Source organism: Pseudophryne corroboree, chromosome 9 (genome assembly GCF_028390025.1).
Source record: "Pseudophryne corroboree isolate aPseCor3 chromosome 9, aPseCor3.hap2, whole genome shotgun sequence".
Classification (NCBI taxonomy): domain Eukaryota; kingdom Metazoa; phylum Chordata; class Amphibia; order Anura; family Myobatrachidae; genus Pseudophryne; species Pseudophryne corroboree.
In genome coordinates, this window is record NC_086452.1 from 11,099,521 (window position 1) to 11,112,246 (window position 12,726).

The 12,726-nt window shown below is 47.1% G+C and overlaps 1 protein-coding gene across 1 annotated transcript; it reads right to left on the reverse strand.

Moving 5' to 3' along the window:
* Nucleotides 1-796: 796 nt before the first annotated feature.
* On the reverse strand, nucleotides 797-12,277 carry RPF1 (ribosome production factor 1 homolog). The gene is made up of 9 exons (XM_063938963.1): nucleotides 11,969-12,277; nucleotides 10,774-10,830; nucleotides 8,402-8,482; nucleotides 7,343-7,438; nucleotides 6,892-7,045; nucleotides 5,777-5,859; nucleotides 2,480-2,661; nucleotides 2,248-2,374; nucleotides 797-1,451 (listed from the first exon to the last, which is right to left on the reverse strand). Exons 1-9 carry the CDS (start codon nucleotides 12,167-12,169, stop codon nucleotides 1,410-1,412), a joined length of 1,023 nt encoding a protein of 340 aa, XP_063795033.1. The 5' UTR covers nucleotides 12,170-12,277; the 3' UTR covers nucleotides 797-1,409.
* Nucleotides 12,278-12,726: the final 449 nt, after the last annotated feature.

Below are 12,726 nucleotides of genomic sequence, written 5' to 3' on the forward strand. Positions count from 1 at the left end.
TCACATAACACGCGGTACATCACATAACACGCGGTACATCACATAACACAGGCCTAATGATATCACATCATAAACCACAAACACTGCTCAGCGTCATCAGCGTCTTTCCTCAAAGTTTACCAGATACCCTGTGGCTGGGTATACACCCCACTAAGTAGATACATCCACCTTGACTAGACTCAGATATAAATAGGAAACATATACCCACTTTGCTTGTGGAGGAATTGTGCAGACTGACATATATTGGGGTCACAGCCGGAGAGGAAACCCAGATATTGTGTGAGAGACTATATCTGTAGAGCATGGGTCTTCAACCTGCGGCCCTCCAGCTGTTGTGGAACTACACATCCCAGCATGCCGTGCCATAGTTTTGCTATTAAGGCATGCTAAAACTGAGGCAGTTCATGCTGGGATGTGTGGATCTACAGCAGCAGGTTGAAGACCCATGCTGTAGAGTGAAGTATCCTGTCCTGTGTCAATACGGATGGTCCAAGCACGGAACGAATGTCACATAATATTATATGTAAAACCTACACGTAGCCTAAACATTCTCTTCTGTTACACACAATTTAGCAAATACAGTTTTTGACATTATGAATCCTTTAATAACCAAGACAGCCCGACGGTAAGAAACGGAAAATGAAGGGTCAATTATAGAAATCCTCTTAGATCAATATAAAATTATTACAGAGGACGACTGGGCCCATCTCCAACATGGAGCATAGCTGCAGAATCTGTGCGAGTAAAGACGCTAGTACGATGTATGTACTATGAGCACGGCACAAAACACATAATGCACAGATAAAAATAGGTTTTATTTTGTTTTAATATAATCCTCTTATCTCATGAGTTGATGACGCTCTTGACTGCACAGCACTGGAGAAATCAAACGTGTTTTATAACACACGTGGAACAACCACTCATGTTAGGAGAGCATGTGATGGTCCAATACAACGCTCCTCTGTGCGTTACGCTGGTGCGTTCGGTGCACATTAGATGTATAATCGGGATACTTACAGTAACTGATCGATCAGAGTGTCACTATGGAGCAGGACCAGCTGTACATCTCTGGGTACCAGGTCTCCGGGCACTTACCGCAGAAGTGGAGCCTGTTTAATGTTACTGTACAGCAGCCTTTATGTGCTGGGTTATTAGTACATTGGGCAGATAATTATGGAGGGCACAGAGTACAGCTGAATTCTGCTATAGGAGAGATGTATATCCTATTTCATCCACATGATCTCATACGATCCGACTCAAATGAAAATGTAAAAGGCTATTCACTTCCTTAGTCCATTCCTCAGTTCCAGCAGGGGGCGCTGCTCCGGATGAAGCAGACGTCTGTAGATGTAATTCCAGTACAGACCATTACCGGCTTCCCGCCAGTTCCATGTAACAGAACCATGAATTTATAAGTGGAATTTTCTTCTATTTGAGTCCATCTCATGTCGCTATAGAAAGGAGAAGAGAGAACCATTTACTTCCACGAACATTTATAGTCGTAAGCAAAATAAAGACTGAAATATGAATGGAATACCCTACCCATGCCTTGTACTTGCTATAAGCTGCTTCTAGATGCATGAAATGCTGGTTTCACCTCTTACCATACGGTCACACTCGCCCCGACAGTAATATGAGGGATTCCTCTTGTACACTATATCCACAACGGCTGCGCAGTATACATGGGAGTACCACATCGGTGCTACATGTACTGTAACGGGGCGCGCCACGCCCCATCCTATATCAGTCACACACCTGACATACACTAGACACATTTGATGAGAGTTTTATGGTAAATATTTTTTCAAATTTTTTTTTTATTTACTGTTAAGGGGAAAAACTAATGGCCCATTTTTCATAGACTAAATTTTTCTCTACATAAAGATCAGAAAATAAAAGATAATTATTCTAATTTGTTGCCAGACCAAACCCCTATCTGTAGTGTAAACCCAGAAGCATTGTATAACAATGAATAAAAAAAGAAGAAAAAATAATTTTGTTCTGGCTATGAAGGGGTTAAGCAACAAGGCTAAACTTAAAACGGTTGTAAAACTACAAAGCAACACTGGTCATTAAGCGGTTAAAAGTGAAAAAAATAAAAAACATATTTAAAAAAGCCGCAAAATAACACTGAGAACCGTTCCGCAATGAGTGTCAGACTGTACAACCCCAGGCCATAATATCTGCACCCCAAATCAGGTCACCTGACCGTCGACCCCCTATCACAGCCACACGTAGGACTCTTACCTTATGGATCCATTCGTACTCTCCATACTTTGAATCAAAGGTTCCTTTCTGCAGGGATCGGAGCTTCAGCGTAAATCTGGGTCCCAGCTCCTGGATCCCTACTTTCTTCTCACTCTTGAAGATGTACCTGTAAAAGGAACAATGACAGCAATAGGGCAATATTAATGACGGATCACATCAGCAGCTGGGGTACCACGGGAGGGATCGCTGAGGTCAGACGGGTAAGAAGTACCTGTGATATCTGAAGAAGATGTAGTCTCGCTGGTTGTGGAAGGTTGCCACCTGTCTTCCTACAAAATGGGGATCGTGGGGGTAGAGAGAGGCGAACATGCGCCCGATGGAGTGACCAAGCCGCGTGGTGAAGTTGTTTAGGATGACCTCAGGTAGGTGCTCCGTCGGCGTCTTCCCTTTCCTCTACAAACGGCAAGAATTCAGATTCAGATACTGCTGCTACGCTGCAGAGCGCATATTCACTATAAATACGGAGCATTTCCTGCTGTGTTACCGCAACGTTTCCCAGAAGCTTGTCACCCGCTGCCGACGGATGGGGGAAATCACCGTGATCACCAATAAAATGCAGCGGATATACAGGAACTTCCAGTGATGTTCAGCTCTGACTGTTAGCCAGCCTCGGTTGTAGATTTCCCGATGTGGCACTAGTGTTAGCCGCACTAAGACGGCAGAAAGAAAGGAGCGACAAGATTGTCCGCTTTGCTATTTTATACACCTCCATGTGTCTGGCGGGTGAGGGGTGGTAGCTATGTGTTATGGGATAAATCTGCTGGGCCGCATTAAAAAGTAAAAAATAAAATAAAAAAAAAGGGTAGATTTTTTTCTAGAGAGATCAGACATAATGGAGGCTTGGTTCTACGCACCAAGTTACAGTCAATGGGCCCAATTCAGACCTGATCACAGCAGCAAATTTGTTAGCAGTTGGGCAAAACCATGTGCACTGCAGGTGGGGCAGATGTAACATGTGCAGAGAGAGTTAGATTTGGGTGAAGAGTATTCAAACTGAAATCTAAATTGCAGTGTAAAAATAAAGCAGCCAGTATTTACCCTGCACAGAAACAATATAACCCACCCAAATCTAACTCTCTCTGCACATGTTACATCTGCCCCACCTGCAGTGCACATGGTTTTGCCCATTAGCTAACAAATTTGCTGCTGTAATCAGGTCTGAATTACTCCCAATGTGTATAAACATGAGCGTTGGAGAAAAGGTTAAAAAAAAAAATACCAGCAATGGACACGAGATATAATCACCATCTGCAAATGGTTTACTATAAAGAAGTGGTAGTGACTTTATAACGCCAGAACTGGTACAGGCTGGCACTGTATACAATCATTCTGGATGGTGGCATCCTGGGGTATCCGTTCACATGGTTGACCATGTTATGGTCGACAGTCATTAGGTCGACCACTATTGGTCGACATTGACATGGTCGACATGGACACATGGTCGACACATGAAAAGGTCGACATGAGTTTTTTAACTTTTTTTTTTCTTTTGGGGAACTTTTCCATACTTTACGATCCACGTGGACTACGATTGGAATGGTAATCTGTGCCGAGCGAAGCGGTAGCGGAGCGAAGACACCATGCCTGAAGCATGGCGAGTGAAGCGAGCCATGCGAGGGGACGCGGTGCACTAATTAGGGTTCCCAGTCACATTACGCAAAAAACTACACCAAAAAAAAAAGTAAAAAAAATCATGTCGACCTTTTCATGTGTCGACCATTTTCATGTGTCCATGTCGACCAATAGTGGTCGACCTAATGACTGTCGACCATAACATGGTCGACCATTCATACCGGAACTGCATCCTGGCAGGAACACACAGAAAGCTGCCGTAGTAAGAGGACGCGTCTCAGAGGCAAACTGGGTTTCAGGGTCGTCTTTCCTCCAGTATGAGGGGTTTATATTTGAAGGATCAGGGGCTACACCCAATGGATAAATTATTCTTCAACTTACACGATTGTGGCCATACTATAATAGCTTCCACAAAGTGCGAGTTCAGCAAACACTCAGTGAAAGGGGCTTCCCATGTTATGCGGTTAGTGCATTCTTGAGCAGTATGGGGGACGCGGTTGGTGCGTTATATTCCATACCTATGAAGCGACCAAAACAGACTCTGCCTTACTTCTACACGGAAGTATCAAAAGTCATGGGATAGGTGCCTAGTATCAAATGAGTTTATATCGGGCGAACACGGTGGCCACACCAATCGTCAGAACTCTCCAGAATGCTCCTGGAACCAATTCTGCATAACTTGGGACAGAGGACACGGTGCGTTCTCCTGCTGGAATTTTCCCTCATTGTGGGAGTACATTAAGCACTGCAACATAGCGGTATCCAGTCAAGGCCGTATTCAGGGGGACCAGCAGACACATCCCATGCCACATGTAAACACCATTATGGAATCACCACAAGCCTGCATGATGCCTTGTTGACTACCGAGGTCCACGACCTCATGGGAACTACGCCACACCCGAACCCTACCATCAGCCTGAAACATCTGGAGCAGGGACTCATCGGACCACGCCACATGTTTCCGGTCTTCCAAGGCCCAATTAGTGATGTCACAATCCCAGGCGAGATGCGGTGTCCATAGTTGTAGTGTTAACAGTAGCATTCTGGTGGATCGTCTACTTCCATAAGCCATGGACGCTAGAGACCGCTGCACTGAGCTGCTAGATCTGCGTCTGGTGCCTCCTGAACTGAATGTGGATGTGAGCCAGTGTCGCTTGTCGGTTAGCACGGACAATTCTGGCCAGACGCAGCTAGTCATTATCATTAAGCACCTGTGGTTGACCACTGCGCTGTCCATGGTGGGTGGTAATGCCTTCTATGAGGTATTCTTGGTATATATGATACTGTAGATAGAGGAATGTCCCATCCATCGGGCACCCACTATCATGCCCTGTTTGAACGCCAATAATTTACGTCATCTTGTCATAAGCAGACTATACAATGTCAAACCGACTCACGAGATGACAGATTACAACTGATGCAGGTCTGGCCAATTCCAAGACATCACAGTACGACAGAGCCACCTACCATTATTTTTACATACTGCTATCCCATGACGTTTGGCACTACAGTTTATGTCCTAGTACATCTGCTGCCCAGCGTCTGTAATACAATGACCGTCAGACGGGGCGTATGTCTGACACATGGCTACAGAGGACAACAGGATCTTAATTGGATGAGTGCTGAGGACATCCAATCAGGAGCGGGATAACATTTTTAGGCGTGTGCTGAAGTCTGATGCTCATCGATTACATAAACTGACTCCACGGAGAAATAATAGTAAATACAGAGCTGCTGCAGCATTTACCAAATGGGTATAAGATCATATAGGATAGAGTAGGGGCTTTCATCTCCAGTCCAAGTACCACAGACAGGTCACGTGTAATCAGGCCCCGTTACTCTGTGTTCCTGGGTCAGTAGTTATCCCACCCGCACTAGATGGAGCATAGCATGATCCTGGGATAAGAAGCGTTTATTCATGAGCTAGAATACGCACCTTCATCTCTTTGCGCAGGCGCACGTTACTCATCTTGAAGTGAGCTGTAGGGCCATCGGGTAAATGAGAGAGGATAAGCCCATCTGCACACTGCAGTTAAGGACATGTAAAAGCGGATAAACTTCAATCATTACTCTGAATATGAGATACGAGAAGAACAGAAATAGATTTACAGAAGCCAGAGCGCTTGCCCCTGTGAATACTATATGTACACCCCCATATAAAGATCGCAGTGGGCTTAGGGATATATTCAATTGAAGTCGAAAGCTTCTGTTTGCCGAAAAGACAGCAGTTTTCGACTTTTTAAGGTCGAATCGTGATTCGACCTATTCAAACCCCAAATTTTTCGTCAAGTCGAGGAATTCGACTTGTCGAAAAGCACGTGGATCGGCGGAATAGCTGCCGATCCACATGCTTGTGTCGAAAACAGTCGGTTTTGGCCCCCTTTTCGACCATCTCACTTCAACTTTAAAAAAAAAGTCGAAGTGAGATGGGGAGAGCAGCGCCGGAGACTGGAGAGCCGAGGCGGGGATGGGGAGAGCCAGCCGAGGCGGGGACGTCACAGCCGCCGCTCACAGCAGCGTCCACCTGGCTCTAGCAGAGAGGAGGGACTGGAGAGGCAGAAAGACTTGGGACGGGAAGGGGGGGGGGGGGAGCAGTGGGCAGCGCTGGTTCCCCCCCCCCTGCGCATCTCAATACGACTTTTTTCAAAATTGAGATGTCATTTGAATAGCCCAGGTCGGATCCATTCGGACTTCAATTGAATATACCCCTTAGTGAGTGCAGTAAGTGCCCGGTAAGCTGGCATACACAGTAAGTGGCAGAGACTCATTCCACCACCAAGCTGCTGATCAGAGTCCATGCCCTGGTTCTTCAGTTTTTGGAACAGATATCAGGAACTGGAGATAGGATTTGGAATAGGGAAGTGGTATTATGTGACTGGGATAAGAGATTGGGATTGTATCAAGGACCAATGGAATGAAAAAGCCCTATATGCTGTTACACAACACATATATAAGAGGTTCCATAGAATCAGAGGACGCTGGCTCCTCTGGCTATATCTACATTTTACACACTATGGGTCCAAGGCAGGAAAACACCGCTCTGAAGGATACTTGGAACTTTCCGATCTTCATTGATGACGATGAGGTCGGTAAAATCCCTGGAAATACATTGCGGAATAACTTTTTTCAATGCGAGACCCCTCCTGTAGTATACTTGCGAGTTGGGTATAATAGACGACAGCTGTTCTGTAAACTTCACGGTACGCTGGAACAGAGACAAAATGACATTAAAAACAGGATTAAGCACGAGTGATGACTGAATTACAGTTTGGTAGTATTGTACATTCTGTAACTAAATAAAGCAAAAACAACCAATCTAGGAGTTGCAAGGTGTAGTGGAACTACAAGTCCCAATATGACATGTGAGCCAGAGGAGGCCAACATCTGATTAACTTCAACAAACAGAAATCCGCTGCTGTTCTCGGCCCTCGTTATCACTTATAATGAGGTTTAGCTACTGAAGAGATCAGCAAGGGAGGGCAATCAGCTGTTCGGTCCTTACCCCTCGGGGGCGGTCAGACGTTGTGATAAGTATCTTGGGTGTTGTCTGTCTGTTAAAATAAGGTGCAAATTCATCTGTAGCTTCATCATACGCCACCTTCAGGATGAAATAGGAACAGAAACATCAATCACTACAGCACAAAGTCACATCGCCAGTAGCACACATTCACTTTCATTCTGCTGTTAAGAATATTTTTATTTTATTTGAAGTCTCAGGACATCAGACACAAATGATCAGATTATCTAAACTATGGGGGTAATTACATGATCGCAGCAGAAAATGTATTCTCTAATGGGCAAAACCATGTGCACTGCAGGTGGGCTATATGTAACATGTGCAGAGAGAGTTAGATTTGGGTGGGGTGTGTTCAAACTGAGATCTAAATTGCAGTGTAAAAATAAAGCAGCCAGCATTTACCCTGCACAGAAACAATATAACCCACCCAAATCTAACTCTCTCTGCACATGTTACATCTGCCCCCCCTGCAGTGCACATGGTTTTGCCCATTAGAGAACAAATTTGCTGCTGCAATCAGGTCTGAATTAGGCTCTATGTCCACTTCCAAAGAGGGCCTGGTGTGGAGTCTGTATGTTCTTGCTTTGTATTGGTTCCCTCACGCACTCCAAACACATACTGCTGGATTAACTGTCAGCAGACACAAATAGGCCCTAGCATGTTTGGTTAGAATGTAAGCTCCAATGGCGCAGGGACTGCTGTGCATGAGTAAAAACGGCCTGTACAGCACAAGTAATATGGTGGTGCAATACACAAATAGTGGCAGGGTAAATAGGTATAACCACAGTATCAGGCAAATATAAGATCCTGTCCCATCTGTATTCCACTCTCTCCAGCCAGACAGTACTGGTGAGTACCCAGCGACCCCTGTGCCACTAATATATCATTCACTTGATTTTTTTATTGGATATGATAATTTGTATTATACACACTGTATCACCCCTCTATCTCATGAATACATAATAATTAGAACATTATAATAAGGCCCTCATATTAATCACTTAAGGGCAACACCATGATTAGCATAATGTGATAGTGAGTTACCTCCTCATCCTCTGGGTCAACTGTTGTCTCATCATACACACGTTGGTTTTCAATGGTTTTGGGAACAGCCTTTGGCGGAGCCTATAGAAAAGAAATATATATCAGGAAATGTATTAGAGCAATCCGCCAGCCGTCAGGGCACATGTAAAACATTTCCGCATAAAATACCCTTGTTATCATAGAATGGAACCTGTTCTCCAACCACTAAAAGCAGCTTCCGCAGATTGGGGATGACGGGTACATAAGGCGGAAGCTTGGCTACATCTGATGCAACAGATCTTTAAAATTTCCAATTTACGACCGATGGTAAGTAATAATAATTTTATTTATATAGCGCTCTTTTTCCAATAGGACTCAAGGCGCTTAACCGATACATAGCATAATATAGTACAGAAAATAATGAAGTACGGAAAAGCGTTTCATAAAATACAGAAGCATGAAGATACTAAAGGGACATTATGGAAATGCTGAGTAAACAGGAAAGTCTTGAGTCTACTTTTGAAGGATTCTATAGTTGGGGCCTCTCGCACTGTACGGGGAAGTGAGTTCCATAGAGTCGGAGCCGCATGACTAAAAGCTCGACCCCCAGATGAATTACGGGAGATTCTAGGTACTGCTAATAGTCCTTCATCTACAGATCGCAGTAAGTGAGTGGGGCAGTATGGGGTCAGAAGCTGCTTCAGGTACCTTGGGCCCTGGTCATGTAGGGCTTTGAAACTCAGTAAGCCAATCTTGAAGATGATTCGCCATCTTACAGGCAGCCAGTGAAGGGAGTAGAGGATGGGTGTTATGTGGCTAGAACGGGGCTGGTTGGTTAATAGCCTGGCAGCTGTGTTTTGCACCAGCTGTAAGCGCTGCAATTCTTTTGCTGGTAGACCAAGGTAGAGGGCATTACAGTAGTCTAATCGAGATGATACAAATGCATGTATGACTTTTGGCAGATCATCTGAGGGAATTAGGTGCTTGATTCTGGCTATGTTCCTCAGGTGAAAGAATGAGGATTTGATTGTGGCTGATATCTGATGTTTAAGTGTCAAGCCACCATCCAGGACAACGCCAAGATTCCACACATGATCACTGGTCTGTAATTCTGAATCCCCGAGTGTGAGTCCAGTTGGTTGGCTATGCTGCAGTCTTGTCCTTTGATGTTGCGGTCGTATCATAAGGACCTCTGTTTTATCCGGGTTCAGTCGCAGCCAACTGGCGCTCATCCACTCCTGTAGTTCAGCTGGACAGCCATTTAGGGTTGCTATTGGGTTATCAGTGCCCGGAGCAAAAGGACAAGTACAGTTGTGTATCATCTGCATAGCAGTGGTAGACTAGCCCATGACGCATGGTTATTTCACCCAGCGGGAGCATGTATATTGCAAAAAGCATGGGGGATAGTATAGAACCTTGTGGGACACCACATGGCAATGGCACTGATGGTGATAAGTATAATCCAGATGATACTCTCTGTGACCTGCCTGTGAGAAATGATTTGAACCATCTTAGGACTGTGCCATCCAGTCCACAAAAGTAAAGTGGGACTGAACATAAAAACCACTATTATAAAATTCTATGCTTAATACAGCGTCACCCAATTTGCAGTGATCCACGACTATATTATACTGTACAATATTGGCTTCTGATCTTGGTATTTATAAAACGTACCATGGGGGTAATTCAGACCTGATCGTAGCAGCAAATTTGTTAGCAGTTGGGCAAAACCATGTGCACTGCAGGTGGGGCAGATGTAACATGTGCAGAGAGAGTTAGATTTGGGATGGGTGTGGTCAAACTGAAATCTAAATTGCAGTGTAAAAATAAAGCAGCCAGTATTTACTCTGCACAGAAACAATATAATCCACCCAAATCTAACTCTCTCTGCACATGTTACATTTGCCCCACCTGCAGTGCAGCATGGTTTTGCCCAAATGCTAACAAACTTGCTGCTACGATCAGGTCTGAATTACCCCCCATGCTGTACTGTTATTGGCACAGATAACGTCACATGTAAATAACTTCCTCAGATTGCTTATGTCTTGTGACTTTAGTGTAACACACAGCTATACGGCAAGCACTGGGCAGTGTTAATGTCCTTGATACATGAAATGAAGAAGCCCCATGTACAGACGCAGCGTGTTTCTCCAAAGTAGAAAAATTATCTGTAACGTGGTCTCTTTCCCATCATCCAGAACCAAAGCAAGACGCAGTGTGATCAAAACTGTACACTTGTGCAGAGCCACCATCTGTGTAGTGGTCACTGGGTCATGGGTTGTAGAGCAGCGAGATTATTCTCCCACGGAGAATAAGAAAGATACAGTGCGGGAAGAAATCACTTTGTCAGGAGAACGTCCGAATGCGTAACAGTTCACCGCTTCTCCACGTACCTTGTCCCCAAGCGCCTTTCTCTCCTTCTTACGCTTCTTTTTAATAGCAAGCTTCTCCTACAAGAAAATTACATATTTATTACCACTGTGTGCGCTGACAAAACCCTTATTATCTTACAACAGACTGACCACATGGACCTCCCCCCACCCTACACTGGTTACATATGGGGGGAGGGTAGCATACATATAGCAAGTCACAGAGACTTCCCTTTTCTCTGGTCACACACAGAATGGAGGCTCCAATACACCACTCCCCCCCCCCCCCCCCCCCCCCCCAGTCACTACTTCCCCCTATCTCCAGCAGTCACCGCTATCTCTCTACCCCCCCCCCATCCCCTGCAGTCACCGCTTTCTCTCCGCCTCCCCCCCCATCCCCGACAGTCAGCGCTTTCTCTCGACGCCCCCCCCCCCCCCCATCCCGGCAGTCATTGCTCTCTCTCGACCCCCCCCCCCATCCCCGGCAGTCGCCGCTTTCTCTCCGCCCATCCCCGGCAGTCGCCACACTTTAACCCCCACTACCACTGGCAGTCGCCACTCTCTTCCCCTCATCCCCAGCAGTCTCCCCTCTCCCCCATCCTCAGGCAGGGCCCCAGCTGTCTCCCCCATCCTCAGGCAGGGCCCCAGCTGTCTCCCCCATCCTCAGGCAGGGCCCCAGCTGTCTCCCCCATCCTCAGGCAGGGCCCCAGCTGTCTCCCCCATCCTCAGGCAGGGCCCCAGCTGTCTCCCCCATCCTCAGGCAGGGCCCCAGCTGTCTCCCCCATCCTCAGGCAGGGCCCCAGCTGTCTCCCCCATCCTCAGGCAGGGCCCCAGCTGTCTCCCCCATCCTCAGGCAGGGCCCCAGCTGTCTCCCCCATCCTCAGGCAGGGCCCCAGCTGTCTCCCCCATCCTCAGGCAGGGCCCCAGCAGTCTCCCCCATCCTCAGGCAGGGCCCCAGCAGTCTCCCCCATCCTCAGGCAGGGCCCCAGCAGTCTCCCCCATCCTCAGGCAGGGCCCCAGCAGTCTCTCCCATCCTCAGGCAGGGCCCCAGCAGTCTCTCCCATCCTCAGGCAGGGCCCCAGCAGTCTCTCCCATCCTCAGGCAGGGCCCCAGCAGTCACCCCCATCCTCAGGCAGGGCCCCAGCAGTCACCCCCATCCTCAGACAGGGCCCCAGCTGTCTCCCCCATCCCCAGGCAAGCCCCAGCAGCCGCCCCTCACCTTCCTCTTCTCCTGCTTCTGCCTCAGGAACATGAAGTGCCGCCGCTGCTTGTTCTTGATGGCGGAGACGCTGAAGGTCGGAGGGAACACGGCCTCCTGCCCCGGCTGCTCCCCGCCGCCTTCCCCCGCACTGTCAGCCTGGGCGCTGGTCTTAGGTTGAGGCTTCTGCCCGGACTCATCTGATCTCTTTCCCCCGGCCATGTGTGCGAGAGCAGAGAACCGCCACTTCCGGGACACCAGCTGCAGACGCACTTCCGCTTCCGGGTCGTTGTGTTGTCATGGAGACGGCTCCTAATAATGACACTGGTGACAGTACCCTGATAATGGCGGCAGACATGGTATCCGCTGACTGAGCTGTGCTGTGATTGGTGAGGAGGGGTCACATGATCTGCCCCTCTCCACCAATCATCAGATTACAGGGCCTCCGCTTAATAGTACACCAGGTGAAGCTCCCTATACCAAGCTTGGCCGGGATCCGGTCTCTAGGTCAACAAGACCTAGGTCCGCCATGTCTAGGTCAACCACTATTGGTTGACAGTAAGTAGGTCGACGTAGTTTCTAGGTCGACAGGGACTCTAGGTCGACTTGACAAAAGGCAAACATGAGTGTTTCACTTTTTTTTTTTTCATACTTTACGATCCACGTGGACTGCAATTGGGAATGGTAACTTGTGCCGAGGCGAGCGGACACGGTGCACGATTTGTGGTTCCCAGTCACTCTATGAGGAAAACGACACACCAAAAAATAGGATTTTAATT

Excerpts from the sequence above, each read along its gene's own strand:
- RPF1 (XM_063938963.1), bottom strand. The coding sequence starts at position 12,169 with ATGGCCGGGGGAAAGAGATCAGATGAGTCCGGGCAGAAGCCTCAACCT. Across the intron at positions 8,483-10,773 it reads GAAAGGCGCTTGGGGACAAG|GCTCCGCCAAAGGCTGTTCC; the intron begins GTACGTGGAGAA and ends TCTTTTCTATAG. Across the intron at positions 7,439-8,401 it reads TTGACCCAGAGGATGAGGAG|GTGGCGTATGATGAAGCTAC; the intron begins GTAACTCACTAT and ends TTCATCCTGAAG.